Source organism: Rhinolophus sinicus, linkage group LG03 (assembly GCF_036562045.2).
Source record: "Rhinolophus sinicus isolate RSC01 linkage group LG03, ASM3656204v1, whole genome shotgun sequence".
In the NCBI taxonomy this organism is placed as follows: Eukaryota; Metazoa; Chordata; class Mammalia; order Chiroptera; family Rhinolophidae; genus Rhinolophus; species Rhinolophus sinicus.
In genome coordinates, this window is record NC_133753.1 from 33,530,714 (window position 1) to 33,555,704 (window position 24,991).

Sequence of the window (24,991 nt, forward strand, 5' to 3'; positions counted from 1 at the left end):
TTCAGGAGACACCTACCCTCAGTTCCCTACACCCCCTTTGCTTTCTCCTGTTTGTTACTTAAACAGTTAATGAAGAAAAGGGTACCCCGTTTCCCCGAAAATAAGACCTAGCCCGACAATCAGCTCTAAGATGTCTTTTGGAGCAAAAATTAATATAAGACCTATGCCTTAGAGCTGATTGTCGGGCTAGGTCTTATTTTCGGGGAAACACGACACGTTGTGGACTGGCTGGCACTGAAGTGGTTAGTACACCAGGGGCTATGGAATCACTGATGGCCAGTTCAAATGCTCTGAACTTTCGGCCACCTCTCCAAGACTAATTTCTCATCTACAAAACGAGAGACCAGTACGAATTCATAGGCCTTTTGTGAAGATTGAGATAACGTGCAAAATGCTTAGTACCAAGTCTAGCGTACAGTACTGAAGAGATGTTAGCTTCATTTTAACTCCTATGTGTCACTGCACCCAGCAGCAGTAGGTTCTCTGGGGAACTATTTCTAGTTCCAAGGTTAATAGTGAGGCTTAGAACCAATGAACAAAAATACACCAACTAACTTCCTTTGACATCCTTTGTTCAAGTGTGAAAATAATACTATGGTCATTCATTCACAGCAGCACCAGAGAAGGGGAAGTAGGCATGCATAAGGAGAAAGGGACAATAAGGGGGAAGAGCTACTATAGAAGTACAGTTGTTATACTTCTTGGATAAGGTAAGGCATTATTTTAGAAGTCTGTGATGGTGTGAGAGAGCACAGTGCTGGGATGGAGGGGCTGGTTCTGCTTTTTCATAATAGCTTCAAGCACTCCAGGGGTTTGTTTTTTGAATGACCCAGAGGTGGATACTTGTTTTCTTCCACCTCTACTGTCCTTTCAAGTGTCTTTCTCTTCCTCACAGGTCATTTCCTCAGACTCCAAATCATTACATAATCTGACCATTTACTAATGTTTGAAGCTAACTTGCTATCAGAACAAGCAGGATATTTGGTATTTCAGAATATTAGGCAACTACTTTATTCTAAAATACCATCTCTAGTAGAATCTGTAATTAAATGCACAGCATTTCAGATTGTAGTATTTACAGTGAAATATACATGTGCCCCCGAAATCTTATAGGTTGAGTCTTAGTATTGTAAACTTTTAAATTTTCATATAACTATAATCACATTTTCTTCATACTAAGATAAAAATAGCTACCCTGTTTCCCCGAAAATAAGACCTAGCTGGACAATCAGCTTTAATGCATCTTTTAGAGCAAAAATTAATATACGACTCGGTCTTATTTTACTATTAAGACCAGACCTTATGTAAGACTGGGTCGTATATTAAGTTTTGCTCCAAAAGACACATTAGAGCTGATTTTCCGACTAGGGCTTATTTTCGGTGAAACACGGTACCCAAGATCCATGGCTCAGTTTATTTTGTTCAGGATATTTTGTTCCTGTAACCTCAGGCTACAGGACGTAAGACTCTGGCACTACCTATATCATTTGTCCATAAAACCAATTTGTGGTTACCTCTAGGTACAGGGATTCAGTGATTTTCTGTTTCTCTTTTATATCTTTTTGTGCTGTCTTTTTAAAAAATGAGAATGTATTACTTTTATAATTAGAAAAGAAATACAGCAATTTTATAAAAATATACAGGAGAAAATAAAGCTATTTAAAACATTTTAAATATATGGTATCATTAAAACTAAAACAAAGCAAGGTTAGTTCTCAGTTTGATATTAGAGTCAGAAGACCTAAGTTTAAACCTCTGGTAAACGACCAACTGTTTATTATTTGAGGTCTAAATTCCTTCATCTGTGAATGGGAATAGATTAGAAATCTTTACAGGACCTTCTAGCCCTTATAACATTATGTGACTATAATGTTCAGGATTTGCTTCACTCATCCCATTCATATTAAAACCCTTAAAATTGTTTTAATAGGTTCCTAAATTTATAAACAAGTTTCTTTTCTAAAAGCATACTCTTTACAGTGGAATATTATGGTTTGTTAACATGACATTTAGGGACACACTACTGTCCCTATACATTAATGCATAGCAGTAAGATAGCAGTAAGAGAAATGGAGAAATAATCAATGCCAATGTAATTTTCATAAAATTCTTAAATTGTTCGTAAACAATTTTAGGAGTTGGGAGGTGGTGAAGCAAATATTAACATAAAAGCTGATCAAGGGGGCCTGGTCCACAGAAGATGTTTATTTGAAGTAACAAAACAATACAGTTAGTGTTAGATCCAACCACAAAAAGCAAAAGGAATGAAAAATTTGTACAATGCACATAGAAAAACAAGATGTTTACTGTGACTATATATTTCTAAAATAATACTTCTAAAATTACTCAATTATTGAAATCTATATGAAAACAGAAGGGTGTTAATCGCGACAAAGTGCATAAAACCAAACATCAAATTTTGAGCAAATTAACATACTAGGCAATTTTGCTAACAAAGCATGATTTTTGTTGTTGTTGTTCACAATCTGCTCAAAACATCTTTACACCAACAGGGTGGGCAGAACATTTAGGTTTAATATCAATTACACAATATTAGCATAAACTTCCACAACTACAGATAGGGTACTGCTTTTCTTTTGAGCTGGCAAAATGACTACAGAAACATCAAGATCATTTCTCTGAATTGAGAATTTTATCCAAATAAATGCCACATACCTTCCAGATATATGCATATCTTTCTATATCGTGTAAATGGCTTTACCATTTAAATAATAAACCATACAAGCATTTAAGAATCATTATTATATGATTAACAATGTCATGTTCCAGGTTTAACAATTTCATAGGCCAAAAAAAATTTCTTCTTAAAAACTAGTTTTATAAATGCAGAATATATTGCATGAGTAACTGCTGGTATTTGTTAAGAAAATATATTGTGCAATTGTGGCTACCACGTACTGCCGGCAAATCATTGTTTATGTAAAATGTGAAAAAACTGAGTAAAAATTTTTCAAACTTATCATGATGAAAGGTTACTGCCTTCTTAAAAAAATTGTATTGGCATCTTATTAAAAATAATTCGATAAGGGACAAATCCCCTAGCCCAAAATAAATAAATAAAAAGGTGCATTTTAAAAATGATGCTACTGCAATGCAATGGTTTAAATATCAAAGAACTGTGAAAATGTGCTGTCTGTGATCTGGCATTAAGGAACATACTAAAAAAGAGCATGAATGTAAATTAAGTAAAAAGGGGATCAAAATTGAATGGAGTTTGTGCAGTATTGTAGCCAGGCTTCTAAAATTAGATAGATATAGAAAATATAAATAGACTGCTTTAGGTAATGAGCCACCAGTGTCCAAAAAAAGGAATGAGATCATGAAAAAGCTCAGTTAACTTGATCCAAAGCTCTGAGTAATTCTTCACCCTGCAGTAGGTTTCTGCTGCCTTGTATAGGCGCATTAACTTCACAATCATAACTGGTCAGCTGTGGTAATCCACTCTCATCCATTGATTGCCCCAGCAGTCTACATGCTAAATCTGAAAAACAAAGAGATACCTAAGTATTCATTCATCTAGTAAATGAATATTGTTAAACACCCACTATGTGCTAGGTATTGGGAAAATAATGCAAACAAGCTCCAGAATGATTTTTAGTCTATGGGGTAAACATGGCTATGTAAACTAGTTAGGTGCAATCAAGTGTTACTTGTGCTATGTCAGAAATGTTTGCAGGATACAAGATAACAAATGTGTGATAAATCAATTTAGAAAATTGCATAGAAATTTACAGGTATCAGCTTCTATTCAATATCAATAGCATATAGACATATCAAAAACAATTACTAAAAAATTAAAGTTCCATCTTAAAATAGCTTTCCTGTGTTACAGCCATTAGATGAAATGCTATCTTTTTAATCCTTCTAAGGAATGAAAAGCACTCTCACTTGGAGTAAAGCACATAAATAAAAAGTCATATAATTCTCTTTGTGATATTCAAGGGCAAAAAGAATAAACTAACCAGAGGGTATTAAAATAATTGTCTTTTGCTCCATTCCATTCTGTTCACTAGATTTGCATCCTTTTACGCGTTTCCAAGAAAGTGATGTAGTAGTTGCACGATCATCTGGCTGCTGTAATAATGTTCCCTAAAAAGAGTAAAGTTATTTGTTTTACTATGTTCAGTTTTGTTTAATCAAAAACTTTGATATCAGTGTAAGTTTAATAACATGTAGGCAGGTTTCTTAAATCAAATACTGCCCCCAATTTTTTTTTTAATTCTTTATCTTAATACTATGATAAAGACATTTGCCACACATTATGGCTCTGTAAATGCTTTCCAGTTAGTCTTGCTGGTCTGAAAATATCAGTATGGATTATACCAACATTGACTTAACATAACTGTTGTGGGGAGCAACTTAAAAGGAAGAGAATGAACCTACAAGAAATTCATTTCAGATCGAAAGACGCACAGACTGAAAGCAAAGGGATGGAAAAAGATATTTCATGAAAATGGAAATGAAAAAAAAAAAGATGGGGTACTCAGCCATAAAAGAGAATGAAATCTTGCCACCTGCAACATCATGGAAGGACCTAGAGGGTACTGTGCTGAGTGGAGTAAGTCACACAGATAAAAACAGATGCCATGATCTCATTATATGTGGAATGTAAAGAACAGAATAAACAAATAGAAACAAACTCATAGATACAGAGAACATTTTGATGGTTGCCAGATTGGAGGGCGGGGTTGGGGAGGTGGGTAAAAAAGGGAAAGGATGATGAAGTACAAATTGGTAGTTAGAAAATAGTTATGGGGATGTAGGGTATACATCCCCATATATAAGGAATAAAGTCAGTAATTTTAATAACTATGCTGTCAGATGGGTACTAGATTTATCAGGGTGATCACTTTGTAAGTTACATGAATGTCTAATCACTACGCTGTATACCTGAAACTAATATAATATTGTATGTCAACTATAATTGAAAAATAAAACAATTATTTTAAAAGGGGAAGAGAATGAAACTGGTGGTGATGTTGGGGTGGAATGAGGGGAGAACGTTACTTTTTACTCAGACTACATCTGCATGATTTGAAATTTTTACACCGAGAACATATTCATTAAATATTTATGTTTTTGAGAGCATTTGAGATCCCTTTCCCCGGTAAACATCGTCAGTTTGGCTCAAATAAATTCTTATAAGAATTCTCAAAAAAAAAAAAAAGTTTGTTTATAAGAAACTGTATAAGGCGAAAGAAAAACAATGTATAACTTCTGAAAACAGAACTTGAGTTTTTGGGAGAAACAAGGAATTACTTATGTTTGTAAGACTTAGAAATAGACTGTAGGCTAGAATAGAAAAGCAAACATTTTCACACTTACAATTCCAACTGCTTGAAAAAGTGAACCATCATGTTCTATTTTTCGCTTTCTCTGAGCATTCTGCAAAGCTAGTATCTTTGGATTTAGTTCTTCCTCAGGAACAGTAGTTCTGAAAAAAATTTTAAATAAAAATATGACTGTCTTACTATTTTTAAAAAAATATCAAACTAGCTTTTTTTCAACAAAATATATAACGCCTATTTTCCAATATTTAAAAATGTAATGTTATATATAAGAGAACTTTCCTTATTACTAAAGTTTATCAACTTAAAAGCCAAAGATCAAGTTTTAAAACAAAGTATCCTAAAACTTGCATTTCCCTATTTATAAAACAGAACTGAACTAAACTTACTAGTTTTGTAAGTCAAAACCTGTTAAATATTGGCCTTTCAGTCCACCTAATATAATACAGATATTCTTGGGACTACTGTAATACAAGATAATTTCATATTTGTATAACATTTTCAGTTGGTAAACATTTCATGTTCGTTAGTTTATTTCAGCCTCATGCCAATCCCCAAGATAGTAACATAGGTATACAATACCCATTTTATAAAGGAGAAACCTGAGGCCTCTTAGGTATCTATCTCAAAGTCCCACTGCTATTATAATTAGCTGCAGATATGGAAGTACATTCTAGATCTCCTTATACCCACGCCCCTCCCAATGCCCCTCCTACTAAGCCACTTGGTCTTCAGTATTGATCTCATTATCAAACCTGAACTACCTGCGTTTAAAATTAATATTAAATAGTAAAGAACTTTTATGTGTCAAATACATCAATTTTTGTTACAGCTATTTTGTTTTTTCAACAACTGCCCCATCCATACATAAGGATAATGGCTCCTTGCTCTGGTCCATATAGTTGAGAATGCCATATGGGTATCATTCTAACTGCTCTCCTATGCGCAGTTTTGTTTTTAAAAACTCTGTAAAGCCTCCACTATATAGACAGGTTTTAAAATCCTTATATAGCTATATTATCTGTATGAAATGTAACTCAGTGCATCCTATAAATATCATCTCAGTGACAGCATTTTTAATGGTTATCTTTAATCTTTGCTCTAAAGCTGTAAGTTGTCTGGTACAGCACTGTAGTACAGCACTTTGATTTTACAAATAATTACCTAGAGAGATAGTAAAGAAAAAGCCTCCATATAGGTCATAAAGTTCATCTCTTAAAGTATGTAGTACATACTATACTGGGACTAATGTAAAAAAACTGCTAAAGTGACTAGATGGTAGACTTTGGTTTTGACAAGTACACAATTGTTCAGAAAACTGAATATCCTATAGTCCTCTGTAGCAAATAGTAAACTATAAATTAGAGGTCATCACCATTTATATTAACATATTCATTCATCTGTCCATCTTATTGAGCAGCTCCACATTAGATACTGAGTTAAGTACTAATACCACTACAATGTCCAAGACACTGTCATTGCCCTAGAGGAACTCCAGCTACAGTCAGCTGGTGACATAGTCATTTATAACGTTATGTAAAATGATTCTTTGTTCATCTCAAGCCCTAGGATCTTTTCCCAGCCCTAGGAAAAGCCTCTCCCAGCGCTCTAGCTCAAAGTAGTGATGCAGGGCAGGAGAAAAGAGCCACAAGCACTATACATAAAATTTAAAAAGTCTTAAAATATCTATATTGAGTACCGAGGACTGAAGACCTTCAGGCTCAATTTGGAAGGGGAATTGGAAATAACCTTAAGTCGGAAGGGCTTTTTGCCAGGTAAGCTTAAAAAGAGCTCCATAAGACGGAAGCAGTGAGAATAATTAGTCTGGTTTAAACAACTGCAGGAAACTGGGTCAATTTTTGTATATTTATAGGACGTATTGGCTGGATTTTAAAGGAGACCCGCCTACCTCCTACTTTCAGATAGGTGATATGATTATTTTAGAATACATAAATTTAGAAACAAGTTTAGGAGTGCATGTTTTAAGTTCATAATTTGTATATCAATTTTCTGTACCTTAAAGCGTATACATCAGAAAGTTTGCTATGTTTAGAAATAATTTACCATCATACACATTTTCTAAAAAAAAAAAAAAAAAACTATAACTTTAATGTTACATATAAATACCTTTGACTCAAAGTGATAGATACCACGTTAGGGCTTCTTGGATGAGATTTTTCTGTCTGTTCTATAACTCCTTGTCCTGCTCTTTTTGGTGACGCTGTCTGACTTCGAGTATCACTATATGGTGATGTTGTGGTACTAGCAGTTTCTTTAGGTACGTGGGTAGGAGATGGAGATGCAATCAATATTTTAATGTCTTCCATACCATCTTTTGTCAATGTTTTTAATTCATCAGTGGTGGCAGTGGCAGTGGTGGTGGTGGTAATAGCTGGTTCTGGCATTTGAGTCGGCTGGAATACTGTAATTGTGCTCTCACTTTGAGGGCTTGTAGAACTGCTTTCCAATGGTGATAATTGATCGAAGGAACGTAACTGGAAGTCATCATCCATAGGGATATAAGGAGCTAACATCTCCAGGTCTAAATCAGTGTCCTGTAAAACAACAACTACGTGAGTTTTTACAATGGCCACACCTTATTTAAAAAAAAGTTAAACTCAAAGTCACTTCAGACTAAAAGTTAATAGTTTAATAAAAATAGTTTAATAAAAACAAGTCTGTATACCTGAGTGGAAAATGGATTCTTTGCTTCCGTATCTTCAGCAAAAAGTTTCTCTACCAATTCCAACTTGAATTCATTGACCATGTCACTATCCACATCAAAACAATATTCACTGGGACTGGTAGGCTGTACAAAGAATTAAATATGTTAACTTTCCCTAATAAAGAAGACTGCATATTTTTTGCTCGTTGTTAGAATTCTCAAACCAGAATTCAGAGGATATGCAACAAAGTCCATCTGTTCTATCAAATTTTATCTAACTACCAAGAAGTTAAATTTTTGAATTAGCATTTTAACTAATTTTGCCAATGCTGTAGTCCCCCCCTTATCTGCAGCTTCACTTTCTGTGGTTTCAGTTACCCACAGTCAACCAAGGTCCAAAAATACTAAATAGGAAATTCCAGAAGTAAACAACTCGTAAGTTTTAAATTTCACATTGTTCTGAGTATGATGAAATATCACACCGTCCCACTATGTCCCGCCCTGGACATGAATCACCCTTTGTCCAGCATATTCATGCTACCCAACCATTCCTCACTTAGTTATCAGATCAGTTGTCATAATGCTTGTGTTCAGGTAACCCTTATTTTACTTAATAATGGCTCCAAAGCGCAAGAGTAGTGATGCTGGCAATTTAGATATGCCAAAGAAAGGCGCAAAGTGCTTCTTTTGAGTGAAAATGTGAAAGTTCTTGACTAAATAGGGGGAGAAAATCCCGTATGCTGAAGTTGCTCAGATCCACAATAAAAATAAATCTTCTATCAATGAAACTGTGAAGGAAAAAAATCCGTACTAGTTTTGCTGTCACATCTTAAACTGCAAAAGTTACAGGCACAGTGCATGATAAGTGCTTAGTTAAGAAGAAAATGGCATTAAATTTGTGGGTGGAAGACATGAACAGAAAACATGTTCTGATTGATGGAAACGTGTTGTGCTAAAAGGCATTGAGCCCTGTATGAAGACTCCAGTAAGGATCCCCTGAAACAAGTGACACCAAGCCATTAGTAAGGGATGGTAACACAGATTCAGGAATAGATTTGGACTGAAAAATATAAAAATTACTGGAGAGCCTGCATCTACTGATGAAGCTGCTGCCACATTTTTTGCAGAGGTGAAGCTAATTAGGGTTCAGTACTATCCGCGGCTTCAGGCATCCACTGGAGGTCTTGGAATGTGTCCCCCATGGGTAAGGGGGGACTACTGTAAACACATGTCTGACTATATGTAATATAACGTCATTTATAAAATTTAAAGATGGATTATGTGCTTATTCTAAAGAATAAAACTCATCTAATAATTCAATTCCGCACGGTACCCTATTGGTCAACTAGATGGTATACTCACTGGAACCTACCTTGAACCGAGGGTCACTTCCCTGTGGTGATAACATCTAACAATCTCACAGCTGCTCTGGGGGTTGGGGTGGAGACTTAAGTTCTATTAGTTGTATTCACCTTAATGACTATACTATTATTAGTTTGGAACAAGAATTCTAAGAAAATTATAGCTATGTGTTCTAAGCATAAACTTGTGCTTCCACTATTGTAACATTTGTTAGATTTATTTTTGTTAGATTAAAAACAAAATGAATCAAACATTTTTGTGCTAGGCAAACTGAGCAACCAGAGCATATGGTGCATTATTCTCTAGAAGGCTATAAGATGTCAAATCTCCTCCTCTCATCTTGCCAGCTTGGATCAATAAATATTTAATGTAAAATTATTTACCTATTTAATTTTACCTAATTAAGACCTATGTGTGCCTCATTTATCAAGTTATAATATTCATCTCTCAGTTGCCCAACTCCTGAGCATAGTTTTAACATTAAGAAGCTCTGAAATTCAAGACTCTCTAGATTTAGAAATAGAGCCTTTGGTCTTACGACATCTTTGGTCTTGGCCCAGCGTAGCCCTTAAAGACGATTTTTATTGATTTGATAGCAAAACTAATATGAAGACAGAACTTGCATAAAAAAGTTACTAAGTATTCTGTGTAAGACTTGGTACTTTCATGTTACACTTATCCAGAATTTCAAAACAGTGATGGAAACTGGACTAAATTGGGCAGAGCTTAGGGTCCTTTAAGCCTTGCTTATAAGTCTTTTGCCACTGGGCAATTCTCCAACTCAAAGGGTAATATGTACGGACTAGAGCTATCGTAGGCATACACAATTTTGTTCTCTGTGGATGTTTAAATTCAAGGCTTTGTCTTACTGATATAAATATATAGAAGAGCAACTAAGTTTTACCTTTTGATTTATGTTAAGACAGTTCCTTCCCATGTTCCTATCTTTGACTAAAACATGCACTGAGGCCCAAGTTAAGCTCTTAACAGCTTTTTCAGTAATTTTTAAAGTGCTAAAATTCATACAAGCAAAACTGTGACTGGTGGTTCAAATTAAAGTTTGAATCGAATTTACGACTGTATTTCTGAACATTAAAATCTGAAAGTTATTTTTTTCTTATTATATCATGACACCTACCTCGGGTGAACTTTGTCTAGTGCTTCCATCAGAAGGACTAGCGGGCTGATCTTGAATCTGCGGCATGGTAAAAGAAAGTTCCAGTGACTCTGGATGCGGTTCTAATTTTAATGCAACTTCCTGGTTGAGTGCAGGGTCAGCACTACTTCGAAGTGGCTTTGGAGTTTCAGAGGCAGGTAATGGAGACATTGCCAAATTTATATTCTGCAATTTTTCACTGGATGAGGGGAGCATTACATCATTATACAACGGAACTTCCTCAAGTTGTTGGTCATCAGTTTCTGTGTCTGCAGGGAAAAAAAAATTAGTGAATTTAAAGAATATCTACATTTTAACGTCTACAGAAATATGTCCCCTTTTACCAAAAGTTTATCTAGTTCACTCAAACAATAAAAATGTTACCAAATTTTCCTTAATCAGAAAGTTTACAGATGTTACGGTATAACCATCAGTCTGAGTTATCTTTCCAACACACTACTGACAACTCTTAATCTATACAGCAGGAAAAAACCCTGTAATTCCAACCTTTTCATACCTTTTATTCATTAAAATTTATCCTAAATTCAGCTTATACTGTAATTTAAACTGAAACTACAGTTTTTATTTTCAATGTTTATTATGTATGGTAATGACTACTTATTTATCGTTTAATCAACTATACCTATTGCAATACAACTCTGCTAAACAGTGGAGAAAATCTGACAGTAGGATATACAAATATCAGAGTAGCTGAGAAAAATTAAAGTGGGAAGAAGAAATACCTGAAGTACAATTTCCAACAATATTACAAAAGCAGGAATGCTGAGAAATTACAGGGGCAAAAATATTTAAGCAAATACCTTCAAGAAGACTATGATAAGCAAAATATATTAAGACCAATATCCAAGTGATTACCAACAAAAACTGTCAACCTAAAGTTCAGTTAAAATAGGCTTGCATCAGCAGACACAGTTTAGGCAATTAACAAAATAACTAAAGACCCACCATTGCTGCCAAAATCTAAAGATATGATTGTGTCTCCAGCAGCTGGGGCCAGCAAAGTTAAAGCATCAGGTTCCTTCTTAAGTTTATCAAAGAGGCTACTTGTATCTTCTGATTCAACTTTGGTGAAGAGCTGAGTCATTTTCATATCTGAAGATTCAACTGGTTTGAGGACACATTCCGTTTGTTGAAGGGAGAAAATCAAGTCGTGCTGAATAATACCACTGTCAAAAGAAAGAGATGAGTAATTCTTAAATGAGCACCTGACACAATGGGAGTGTGGGGGAGGGACCCCGAAATGACCTTGTCTCTTAAAAAAAAAAAAAAAACTAGTTCATGAAAAGGAACATTTTAAGATGCTTTGACCTAATTTCTCATACATACTTGGTCACATTCATTCAGGGTTAAAAATACCAATAAAGACCTATTAAAATTCACAGTATAAGATAATTCAAATATTTGACTAATTTCAATTAAGAAACTTGAGCTATCCCTTTGGGAAGAGTGGTGGTGACAAAGGAATCAATGGTTAAGTATGACAAACAGATCTTCCCAATTTTTGTTGTCACACATACTGATACTAGCACTGAAGAACTCTTTGGCACTAATATATGACGTGTGACCTAAGGATGGTCCTGAATATAAAGATATATAGATAAATGACCAAGGTCTTTGCAAGAGTTGTGCCGTATTTTCTTTGGTCGTAGGAAAATATGGTGATAACACCTATGGGAAAAGAATTAAAGAGGGATGATAAATAGCTCCATATTCATGTTTAGATTATATGTTAATTTTATTGCTCCTTTAATCAACAATTAAGTGTTTATTATGTGAAATGAACTGAAGATACAAAAACTAAAGTATCTAACCCTTGCCCTCAACAAGTTTATGTACCCAGTGTGAAAGTAAATGTGCAAACAATGAAAATACAAAGTAATAATTGCTAAAATGGAGAACAAACTTGGGCTCAAGTAGTTAGTATTTGTTAGGTAGACTGAAGGGGAAAAAGAACACTGCAAGTAACTGATTCTTATGTAATGGGAAAGTCACAAAAGAACTCTATGGCACTAATATTAAAACATTAAAAGACGGTGTCAGAATTGGCGAAAATAAAAACAGATTTTAGAAAGAGGGGTACATCTATGAAAGCACGGGAGTATAGAAGATAATAACAAGAAATGATGCTATGCAAGTAGGTAAGGGTTTATCCTGGGGGTGATAAAGGGATCTTTAAAATAATTCTAAGGAAAATGGGATAAGCAGATATCCATGCAAGAAAAATCAGCCTGGTGGTAATGTGGAAGATGGACTAGAAGGGGGCAGTCACCTACTGAAATTGATCAAATGAAAGATTAGTTTATGATATCCATAATATTCACAAGCCCACCAACTAAGAGTTAAATAATATACAAGAACCATGCATCCCATTATACAGCCTTTTATAGTAATTTCACATAGAATTTCATTTAATCCTCATCGTTCCTGTATGGATGAAATTCAGAAAAATGAGACTTCCCTAATGTTATGGAGAAATGACAGAGCTATGACACAAACCTAACTATTCCAAGGTCAGTATTCTTCCTACAAAAATAACATCACTGCCTTGAGATAATATATACTGACTGTGTATGACTAGAACAAACTAATCCAAATTTGGTAGGTTTTTTCCCAAGGTTTTTTTAAAAAATGGAGTGAAAAGGATGGGAATGGATAGCTGCTGATAGGAGTTAGTGGAATCACTGTAGAATAGCAGCTGGCCTGGAAATACAAGTTAGAGTATTTAGGTAGAAATGTAAAAGTAAAATAATATTCAGTTAATGTTTATACTCTTCTATAAAGGAACAGAGTGTCTAAAAAGACTTATTAGTTGTCCCCCAAAATATTTTTTCCAAGCTTACCTCACAACGTAATTTACACATACAATGCACTGTGGTTGAGAATTCTTAGTGTTATATATGACAGTCGCTTGAGTTTCAACCCAGACGTATCCACCTCTTTTGGCAAGCATCCTGTACTGCCCTGTGGTGACTTGTCCTTTAGTAAACACTAGGAGTAAAATAGAAAGAGTCATGCAGAGAAAATAACTCAATTGTCAATCAAATGAATGGATGCTGAATGTTGATCATTGTTTTAGAAACAATTACTTTAATGGAATCAGTTGTAACTGTTTAAATTCAAAGAGGAAAAGCCCCAGCATAGCTGAAAATGTACCCATTTCATTCTTCTAACCCCCAAAATAAACTCCTTTCCTGCCACTAATCTTCACTTTAAATAAAATGAAAGCCAGAAATGAGGGACAGCAGTGAGTAAAATTCCTTTAATGACTTACATGTTGGAAGCAGAAAGACTAGAGAATGAAAAATCAAGAAAGAACATTCAAGAAAGAAGACTGCTATCATTTCCTTAAATTCCTGCTGTAGTTTCCAGAAAACCAAAGATGCTTCAAATAGCTGTGCTAGCGTATTTGAATCTCAACTGATACCGTTCTGAAGTCTTCTGGCAATTTAGGCAATCTTAATTATTGATTTGGGAGAAAGTACTAAATAGTCATGATGATATCATGAGTATTGGGGCCCTGATTATGGACTTGAGCCTATTCTGTAGTTCAAGACTAAACTCAGTGACATTCAAGCACCCCCAATCACATTGGGAGGTCATGTTTAGGTACAGACTAAACAGGCAAGTGAAAAATTCCAAAGGTTTACTTACCAGGGGACCTTCAAATAACATTTGAGTAAAACAGAGAAACATATCTTATGTCAAGGGTACTTATTATTACTAGTGCATGTTGATCACCTACACTTTGCTAAACAATTCACTTCACTGAATAATTACTTTCTGAGTACCTTCTATGTGCCAACCACTGAATACTTAGGTATGAATTCTGAAAATGATACTATAGTAATCTATATTTTTGAGTTTTTGTATTCAAAATGCCAGGGAATTTTTAGATATTAAATGATTCTGCTTTAACTGGTATTGGTTGTAAGAAATACAAAACATAGATTTAATGATCAAAATCTCTTACGAAAAGTTTTATTATTTAGTTTGGGAAAGACTGGTTAATATTAACCAAAAAGTTACATGTACGACCAAACAGTCGTACTGCTGCAAGAGACTGCAAGAGTTAAACAGAATATCTATGAGTTCCTCCATTGTACTTACTATCATGATGAGTTTTGGTCAGATGATCAGAGTCCAAAGCATGATAATATTCATAAATAGAGCGGCCCAAAAGTTCTTCTGGCTCATATCCCATCAATTCAGTAATTCTGTTAAACAAAAAAAATGTAAGTACGAAGAAGAAAAAGAAACTAATTGATAATTGAAGATTTAGCTTCTCCAGAATAACTTACACGCATTAATCTTCGACAAGTGAATTTTTAAAACTAAAGATCATTTTTCTTTGCTGAGAATAAATTTATATCTCACCCTTAGTAATTCTGCAATTACTAAATGCAGCACCATCCATTTCCTCTGGATTTATCCTGTTATTTAACTCTTTTATCCCCTTCACCCAAACTTGTAACCTATTTTTATCAGTTTATTGTACATACTTTTGGTAATAAGACAGGGTATTAATAGATATAATTAATGCTAAATTGAATGATAAAAGTTATAAAGCTAGTCACTGGCATTTATTTTAAAATATAGATGAAATCCACATTATTGTACATAAAACCAGATTCTGTGTGTGTGTGTGTGTGTGTGTGTGTACACAAAACCAGATTCTTTCTATGCCAGTTCCCTTAGACAAAGCTTCACTTTGGGAATCAATATCCACTACAAAATTTTAGTTTCATTAACCAGAGTATCCACATTAAATGGGAATAAAGGAATACCTATTATGTTGGTTTTGGAAGGTGCTCTTATACTTTGTTTTTGAAATTAATTACATAAAATTATAGGAATTAATTTCAGATGAAACAATGATATCAAATTGAAAATGGACTAGAAAGTAATCCAGTTACCCCTTCTGGTTTCCTGGAATTTCCTTTAGACAGAGACTAAATCTTACTCCTCTCTGTAACCACAGTCTGAAATTGAACCCATTTCATGAGATAGAGAAAGCTGTCTTCTTAGCACTACTTAAAAGAAAAATGTTCTTTTCTGGGAGTAAGACATGAATTAAGCTTTTCAATTTCTCAGACTTTGGATTCCAAAGGACTTTCTGAGGTTCAAGCAAAAGTTATATAATATACTGTGTCCAAAAAAAACAACAAACCCTAATTAACTACAGAAAGCACACAGGGAAGATATCCCTCTTCTAACAAATGTATAAAAATAATACTGTTTGTGTTGTCACACTTTAAAGCAAGATCTGTCATAGTTTATTCCAAAAGAAATAAACAGAAAGCAGATTTGTAAAAAATCAAAAATTAAACCAAGCCAAGCCAAAATCTAGAATTCTTTACAAAGGGATATCCCTAAACACATCTACACTAGGTGGCAGCATTTCAAAGCAAACAACGTGTTGTAAAAAGCCAGACCTCTCTTTAAATTACGCTTTAAAAATAATTTTAATTGGTCTTATGTAGGTTATGTTTAAAGAATATTCCCATGGAATTATTTTTTTCATTATTTGATCTTTTATACACCTGGCACTGTTCTAGGTGTGACAATGGAAAGACAAAACTCATCATTGTGGCTGATCTCCTGGTACACTACACTACTTATGGAATAACGTGGTTAAGTGCAGTGATGAGAATCTGTTGCAGGAATTGTAGGAAACAACCCTACCCAGGAGAAAGGAATGATGGGGTAATGGACAGCTTCCTATAAGAGATTTATGCGTTGAAGTATAGAAGAGAGTTGAAGAGAGAGCAAGCCATTTCAGGAAGAAGGTCTACCACAAGCATAGACAGAGATGACAAACTGCTTGACACTGTACAGGCAACAAAGACTCTGATGTGGTTAGTGGGGGCTAGTGGAAAGATACAAGGCTGGGAAAGTAGGCAGGAAGATCAGACTAACGAGGGCCTTGTATAGCATGTTGAAAAGCTCTGATTTGTTGAGATGTCAATCTTTGCTTCTCAATCTGAGTTACATCTACCACTAAGGGATGCAGAATGTCATAACATAGGGGCGGACTGTGAGCTCAGTTGGTTAGAGCACGATGCTTGTAACACCAGGGTTGCCGTTTCGATCCCCATATGGGCCAGTGTGAGCTGCACCCACCACAACTAGATTGAAACAACTACTTGACTTGGAGGTGATGGGTCCTGGAAAAACACACTTAAAATAAATAAAAGTTAAAAAAAAAAAAAGTCACAACATAAATAGCAAATATTTTCCAGGAAGGTCAATTTTATTCATATTTGAGGAAGAAAGGCAAACTTAATTTAATTTTAGAGAATTACACAGCTTTTATTCTGTACCAAAGAGGAAAAGTGATCCAGAAAATTTAATCAAAAAGTATTTTTAACAGATTGGGAAACCTGTGGTCTAAAGCAACTATACAGTACACCATCCATTCATTTTACTGTCTTGAGGGCAGGAACTATTAATCTTCATTTCTACTTTAGTACCAGTTATAGTGCCATGCACATAGTAGGTACTCAAATAAATGTCCTGAATGATTATAAATGGAAATTGGTATAGTAAATAACAGCTGCTTGTGGGATATTCTGGATGTTATAAGTTTCATACCTTAGATTTTCTTAAAATTCGGCAAACTTTTGTCTATGTCTTTCTTCTTAGGGGTTATAGATGTAAAGAAGTTCCTGGAAAGAACTCTAACCAGAAAACTAACAATTTCCTGGTCAAAGTCAAAACCTTACTTGACTATGTCTAAGTTGGCTCGCTTTACTCCTCTGTCATGATCTTTCTGCTAATTTTCTGATATAACCAGAAGGGGAATGTCACTCCCTCTCTTTCTAGCTCCATTACTCCCACCCCCCCATCTTTCCCTACACTTTGTTACTAAGTCAAAAAAATAAACAAAAAACTCCTCTAAAAAGAATGAGCGTTTCTGTTCTATCATACACTCACATGAATACTGGCAGTAAACAGTAAACATCATAAAATATTTTTTAGCTATTTTACCTTCATTTTTCTTAAAGCTGACATCAGAGGTAACCAGCATTCATTAAGCATATTAGGCACTCAACAAACTCTTTTAATCCTTACAACAGCCTTTTGAAGTATGATCCTTATTTTAGATAAGGAGGATGAGATTTAGAACAGTTGAGTTCTAAGACTAAGGCCATGCTGTAAGTACCAGAGCTGCAGGGCAGGACTGAATCCAGGATTATGTGATTCCAAAGCCAGCACTTGGTCACATTGCCTTGTTGAGTGGGGTGGGGGTTTCTTATCTACATAAGGGCCAAGTGCTTAAAACTGGTTTTCTCATACAATCTTCAAGATGACCCAACTAAAGCAGGTGTTACTAAAGATGAAGAAACTGATACTCAAAAAGAACTAATGTGTCCAAGGTCATTTCAATATAGGCAGCAGTCAGGATCTAAAGTCTGGCTACAGAAACCATGTCTTTAGCTACCGTTATACAGCCTTACAGTAAAACAATAGGACAAGCAGGTAAATAATTACAAAAGTAGAATAAATGCTGTAACAGACGTAGGTACAAGGAACAGTTTAATTTCTTGAAGAAACAAGGAAAATCCCACAAAGGAGCAGATGCATAGGTGGCTCTTAGAAGGTAAGTATGAGTTAAGAGTTGAAGAAAATAAGTATGTGCAAAGGCACTAAGACAATAAAATGGCATGTGGAGCTCTCTGGCTATAGTGTGTTAGGAGACACATCAGAAGGGGTTCCCTAATTAATCTGGAGAAGTGGGCAGAGGCCAGATCATAAATATCTTTGCTTGCCATGCTAAGAAATTTAGATTTTTATTGTGTATGTCTATTTTTTTTCAGCTTTTCAAAATACGTATTGTCTTTTGATAAATAAAAATCTCCTGCGCTCTAGTATTTTTATAAACGAAAGCTTTTTTGTGTGAAGAAGCAAGCATTTGAGGCATTTTCAATAGGACAATGACATGATCTGATGATCACATTAGGAAATCCACGTTTTATATCTCATCCAGGTTTCTAAAACTGTCTCTGCCCCCACAAGTCTGGGGGCAGAGACAGTTTAAGAGACTATGGCAACAGGCCAAGCTAAGCCAAAGGTAATAGTGAGCTGAGGAATTCAATGAGAGCAAGGATGGAAAGGAGGGACTGGAGCAAGAGCTACAAGTACCTAGTAAATCTGTGAAATTTAGAAACCAATTAAGTGTAGATAATGAGGGTAAAAGGAAAGTTAAGGATGACTTTGACATTTTTTCTGCAGTCATGTGTCTACAGTGGTATATTTAACCAAGATAGGCATTATCTGGAGGAAAACCAGTTTTTGAAGTTGTTACTGTTTTGGGCAAGTAATGGTGCACTTCAGTTACAGAAATATTTAGTTTACAATACAGAAGAGTATCTATCCAGATAAAAGTATCAAATTGACAATGAAATAGAAATAGGAATATAAATTTGGGAAATGGCCATAGAAACCACAGGCAGGGATAAAACTGCTCCGGGAAAATACACAGGGTTAGATGACCAAAGACTTTTCTTTCTATTCCATAAGCAAAAGTAAACTATCCTCCCTCATGTTATGTGGTGTATGCATATGTCTTTGAAATATATTTGTTTTCTCTTTAGAGTCACTAAAGAAAAAAGACCTCATCTTAATTTCGGAATAACACCTGATAGAGTAAGTACTCATAGTACATAGTGTGTGCTCAATGTAGCTGAACTAATCTACAAAGATAATCTAGTATTATGGAGTTCTAGGATGTATCATGGTATTCAGTTTAGTGGAAGGAAACATACATAGTCTTTACTACAGTGAACAGTAAAAAAATGAATTGTGGACTAATTAAAAATTTCAAGTTATATTTTATATCACATTTACCTTTCATCACAATAAGAAAATTTCATATCCAGACTGTGACGACTGAGAAAAGTCTTGCTGTCTAATGGAATTTCAATATTTGATGGATGAGGAATGGGTTCACAAATCAGCACCAAGCACGTCATCGGTGGTTTCTTATACCCACACTGAGATTGGTTACTGTTGGTATCGTACACATGAATATGTCCTGTGCAGTGAAGTACCTGTGTATGAAGAAAACAAACTAGATTTTTTTTTTTTTTTAAATATACAACGCCAGAAAAAAAGAAAATGTAGAGGTAAATACTGGAGTCTGACATGGTAAAATAGTAAGCTTTGATCAAATTTACAGTCTTTAAATTAACTTTCTTTCTGAAATTCAGTAAATGTTTTCCTTACACCACCACCCATGACCTACTCGTCAGGCACGATAAATTACTCTTTTAAAAAATCTCCATACAAATCTGGGCTTTTTCATTCATTTGGTCATCACAGCTGTTTGATGGTTATTCTTGCTTTGATATCTGTTTTAACACTGAACAAATAAATTATACAACAATGAACAGAAAAGTAACCTCTATCAAGATTCAAACACTGGATGGTTGGCAAAGCCAACTGATTAAGTTATCGTGGTACACCAGTGTCACAATTCACATGATTTAAGTTCATGCCTCAAACTGGCAAGTAATTACAGTTTTGGATGTTAAATCTGCAAATGCCAAGGAACAACTCTAAGTTTTTCCTCACAAATCTAGTGCTATCTTAATACTACCAATGTCAAGATGTATGAAGTTATCTATAAATCAAACGCATCACCACTCACAAATCATTTTTACTTACCTTCCATGTTGCAGACTTTATGTTCATAGTTCTCCCCCGGCTAGTTAGGGTACACTTCATTCTGAGAAAAAAGCTTCGCTGTGTATTTTGCTCTTTACCCTTTTTCACAAGGCCTAGGGAAAGCATGAAATTAAGTTTGAAAAACATAATTAAATATGCAACTTTGTTACAGTAAGAGTAGCATAGTACCCAGAACCTAGGGGCTGTTCAATTATCCATCTCAGCACACAAAGAGATTCACACTCGCTTTGCCCACACCAACACATCCAGCAATCTAACACACTCCAGTCAGTAACAGGTTCACAGCAGCAGGGATGACCTGAGTTGGTTAAATGAGACTCTGTATTTGGGTAACAGTTAATCATTTCACATTCAAGCCAGTAAAGTTAGTCAAATTGCAAAGAAATATAAATATGGTATGAATTTATCCTACAACTAACTGTGCCATCAGTGTATAAGCACATCCAAACGAACTTCAGCAAACTCTGCCAAACCTTTATATATGTTAGCTCAATTTATAATAAGCACTCCATTATTTATAGAACTTTGAAATTAGCACATTTCTTTTTAATAGCAAATAACATTTTTATATATCTGATTTTTGCTTAGATCTTCCTATAAGCTGAGCAAATTATTTCTGCTTTATTTAGGGAAAAACATATTAAATGACTCTTCAAAGCAAAGTTAGAATTAAATAAATTCAAGTCTGTTTATTCCCATTCCAAACCACATATAACTAAAAAATAAGATTATCCTAAGGTGGCTAAGAAAATGGCAACTTGGGGGTTTGAGGGGATGGGTGAGAAAGGTGAAGGGATTAGGAAGTACAAATTGGCAGTCACAAAATAGTCATGGAGATATGAAATACAGTATGGGGCATGTAATCAATAATGTTGTAAAGACTATGTAGGGTATCGATGGGTACTGGACTTACCAGGGGGATCACTTCAAAGATGATATAAATGCCTAACCACTGCACTGTACACCTGAAACTAATATTAAATGTCAGCTATAATTAAATATATATATGTATACACACAAACACATATATATAGACATGGGATGAAATATACAGCATAGGGAATATAGTCAATAGTACTGTCATAGCTATGTATGATGTCAGATGGGTAGTAGACTTGGTGGGGTTATCACTTTGTGAGGGGTGTATGTCTAATCATGTTGTTTTGTACACCTGAAACTAATAATAAATAAATAAAATAAATAAATAAATAAAATTTAAAAAAAAATAGCAACTAGATTTCTTATCTTCATTGATCGGTCTGATGTAAAACAAATACAAAAGTATTCATTATTCAGGAACTGGACTAGATATTGCAAGCAATACAAAGATAAATAAGACACACTGCCTGTCTTGAGAAGTTAAAAATTTAATAGATGTAGTAAGGCCAAGAACAACAATACAATGCAAAGTAAGTGCCCAAGACTTACAACACTTTAAAGAGGGATAGAAGAGAGCTTAGAGGATAACTTCTAGTGAAGGGGAAATCAAGAAGTTCTTAGAAAAAGAGACATTAGAATTTCAATAAGTAGAAATTAATTAGAAGGGTATTCCAGGCAGAAGGAAGAGAATAAAAAGCAGAGGTGGGAAAATAGCACGTTTGGGGAACAGTACTAGATAGTGCAGTGTGGCCACAAGATAAAATACATGAAGGAGAGTAATGCGACAACTAGAGGAGGTCAGGCTTAAATATACAACATGGAACATCTAAAAAATTCTGATGTGGGAAGTACAATCAGGAAGTTAAGGAGTATTAATTGAGCAGCAATACACAGGATGTGTAAAATTTAGAATACATGATGGTAATGAGGGGCTGAAAAGTAGAAGTGAAAAGAAGGGTGACAGAAGACAAATGAAGAGGTAGAATCTATAAAAACTTGAAAACTAATGGAAATGAGAAAATTTTTGAAAAGATTTAAAGCTTTTTAAGGCTAGTGTATTGAAAAAAAAGTGTCAAGCAGAAAAGAAACAACTTTAAATGAGGCCAGATTAGCTAGAAATGCTGGACTCTTGAAGCAGTTATAGTTCACACTTTTACTAATGGAACTAGGCAAGTTGGGGCAGTCTTGGTACTAATACAAGTCATTTGGCTTTACTTAAATAAGGATGAATTTGCCCTCTTTAGAAGCGTTTGAGAGTGGATTTTAAAAAGATGCCACAGAACTACACTCGTCTTGGTGATGGTATACAGGTAGGTGTGTGTGTGTGTGTGTGTGTGTGTGTGTGTGTGGTGGTGGTGGTGGTGGTGGTGGTGGGGGTGGTGGCGGCGGCGGCAGCAGTAGAGGTCCAACATGTAAAATCTTTGTGGTATTTTCAGTCCTTCATAATCTAAGCTTGAACTGGACTAATCTTTGGAAACCCAAAGCCTTTGAATTGGGACATGAAGAGAATTTTAAAACCAAGGTAATTGAAAAGTATTAGCATTTTCCTAATGGAAAAAATACATTTTTTTTAAAAAAATCAATTTTCAGCCTTCTAAAAATAAATCATATTTTATAATTTATTAGATTGGTACAAAAGTAATTGCAGTTTAAAAGGTTAAAAATAGTTGCAAAAACCGCAATTACTATTGTACCAACCTAATAACAACATCTAAATCACCTTTTTAGAATTTAAATGAAAGAATAATAGGACTATATTGTGTGCACACACCACTGGCTCTTAAAGTATCATTAAAATGTGATGCGCTGTAGCAGCCCCTCTTTTCTAAAAGTAAAAATCTGCATTTTTGTTTCCCAACAAAACATTACAAATGAATTAACTGCATTAGGAATGATTTCAAAAAATGTTCATGTTCTTAAAAAACAAACAAACACTGGGTTAAAAACATACATTTAAACTATATTAAGTAGACTATATCCGATTTAGAATAATGCATTAACATCATTACCAAATCAAAACAAGACATCCTAATATCCATCCATTTATAGTCTAGCCTAAGGGAAGCACTGAGCAGCCAATACAAATCTCCAAATCTAAACACCAGAACTCATATATTAAACTCACTGACAACCCACTTAGGTCCTTGCTCAGAATGTATTTACTCCTTTACACAGAATTCTAAAAAGCATGCATTTGCTTTCGAAGTTCACAGTATGAAATTAAAAAACAGGAGTGCTCCTACTGACAAGGTGAAAAATGGCAGTAAAATGTAGTGAGAGTGGGTGAACATCAAAAGAATTCTAAAGTGTTCCGTGTGGACTCTAGAGCCAGTCCACCTGAGTTTTACCCAGGCTCTGCCATTTACTAACCTAGTAATCCTGGGCAAGCCACTCAACAACTGTGTGCCTCAGTTTCCTCAGCAAGACAAATAATAACAGTAACTTCACAGGGTTGTGAGGAATAAAGGCGATAAGGCACAGAAATGCAGAGATCCATGTCCTGGCACACAGTGATCTCTCAGTAGAGGTTAACTATTATCATAAATGAGATGAGATGAAAAAGAAACCATGAAAAGACTATTCAAAAGTACTATAAACTTGAGGTTGTTTAATACAGAAGCCAACAAACTTACACACTTAAACTGGAGAGCTGCAAAGAACTCAGAGCACAGTGACAAATTTTCATTGTGGTTAACTTCCAGTTATTAAATAAATGTTAAATTATGATCAGCATTTTCTGTTTAAGAGGGCACAGATATGAAAGGACTTTATTTACTTAAGTTTTTGTAATTTAAGAGGTATTTTCCCAACATCTTGGAACATTTGATTATTTTTATCAATTCATTTCTCAGAGTTAAAAGTCTTAACAGGTATTTTTTGTTGTTACTAATATGGGGCATCCATAATGTAGTACTTTGTAATCTAATTACTATCTCTCAAATTGTTGGGAACATCGGAAGAGGGCAACAAATAAGCAATAACTTTGCTCTTTAAAACCTGGTGAACTTTCTTTCCTTTTTCTTGGGCCTTTAGAAAGCTTGAACCCAAACTGGCACCTCAACTTTAATAACTACTATCTAAAATCCTATTATCTGCCATTTGTATTAATGATTTCCCCTTTCCTTAAAGTTATATTTTAATTTGTAACTTCCTTGGTCCTGATTTTTATTTATTTTTCCATTTTATTTTATCTATTCTTATACCTATGTAAGTATGGAATTAACGAAGCTTTACAAAATTTTTAAAATCTATTTTAATGAAATTCCTAAAGAATAACACGGATTTAACAAAGGCCAACATTTTATTAAACATGGAATGATGTTTTGCCTTAGATAAGTAAAACAGGAAAATTTTTTAAAAATTAGTAACATAATCTAATTAGGTAAAACCACGTCACATTAAATCAAACAATAGACTTTTCTTCTCACCATTTCTGTGTGTAAGCATTTCTCTCATTTCCTCATGGTCACATGGATGAGTAAAGTCAAACACACTGTGTCCAGTTAGTTCAAACTGTAAATAGATTTTTAAAAATTAGATCTGTATTATAAAATCATAAAAACATACAGAAAGACTTAATATTTGGGTATTTTACCTGAGTTAATCCCATGTATTTGTTTACATTATCAGAAATGTAAATCATGTCACCATCATCTGTGAGAACCATAACAAAACCATCCAGGGCCTTCAAATAAAAGCAATTCATCTGTGCCTTCATTTCATCTTCAATATCCAAATCACCTAAAAAGGTCACACAAACAGGAAAATAATTAGTTAAAAAGTTATATTTAAATGGCAACAATATTTTTTTATAGTTTTCCCATACACTTTATTTAATATATACGAAAAAAAACATTTTCTGTATATTTAATTTTACCCCAGTACTCCCCTTTTAACACAGGAAGACTAAAA

General features: G+C 34.5%; 1 protein-coding gene across 1 annotated transcript in view; it reads right to left on the reverse strand.

Moving 5' to 3' along the window:
- Positions 1-2,185: 2,185 nt before the first annotated feature.
- Positions 2,186-24,991, reverse strand: part of HIF1A (hypoxia inducible factor 1 subunit alpha) — a 40,784-nt gene continuing 17,978 nt past the window's right edge. The window contains exons 3-15 of the mRNA XM_019750771.2: positions 24,675-24,820; positions 24,508-24,592; positions 20,180-20,292; positions 19,361-19,563; positions 14,621-14,727; positions 13,354-13,501; positions 11,459-11,679; positions 10,475-10,761; positions 7,996-8,118; positions 7,437-7,864; positions 5,347-5,455; positions 3,984-4,110; positions 2,186-3,502 (exon numbers count right to left, since the gene is read on the reverse strand). Of these exons, the coding sequence (XP_019606330.1) occupies positions 3,351-3,502; positions 3,984-4,110; positions 5,347-5,455; positions 7,437-7,864; positions 7,996-8,118; positions 10,475-10,761; positions 11,459-11,679; positions 13,354-13,501; positions 14,621-14,727; positions 19,361-19,563; positions 20,180-20,292; positions 24,508-24,592; positions 24,675-24,820 (2,249 nt within the window). The 3' untranslated portion in view covers positions 2,186-3,350. The remainder of the gene's footprint in view (positions 3,503-3,983; positions 4,111-5,346; positions 5,456-7,436; positions 7,865-7,995; positions 8,119-10,474; positions 10,762-11,458; positions 11,680-13,353; positions 13,502-14,620; positions 14,728-19,360; positions 19,564-20,179; positions 20,293-24,507; positions 24,593-24,674; positions 24,821-24,991) is intronic.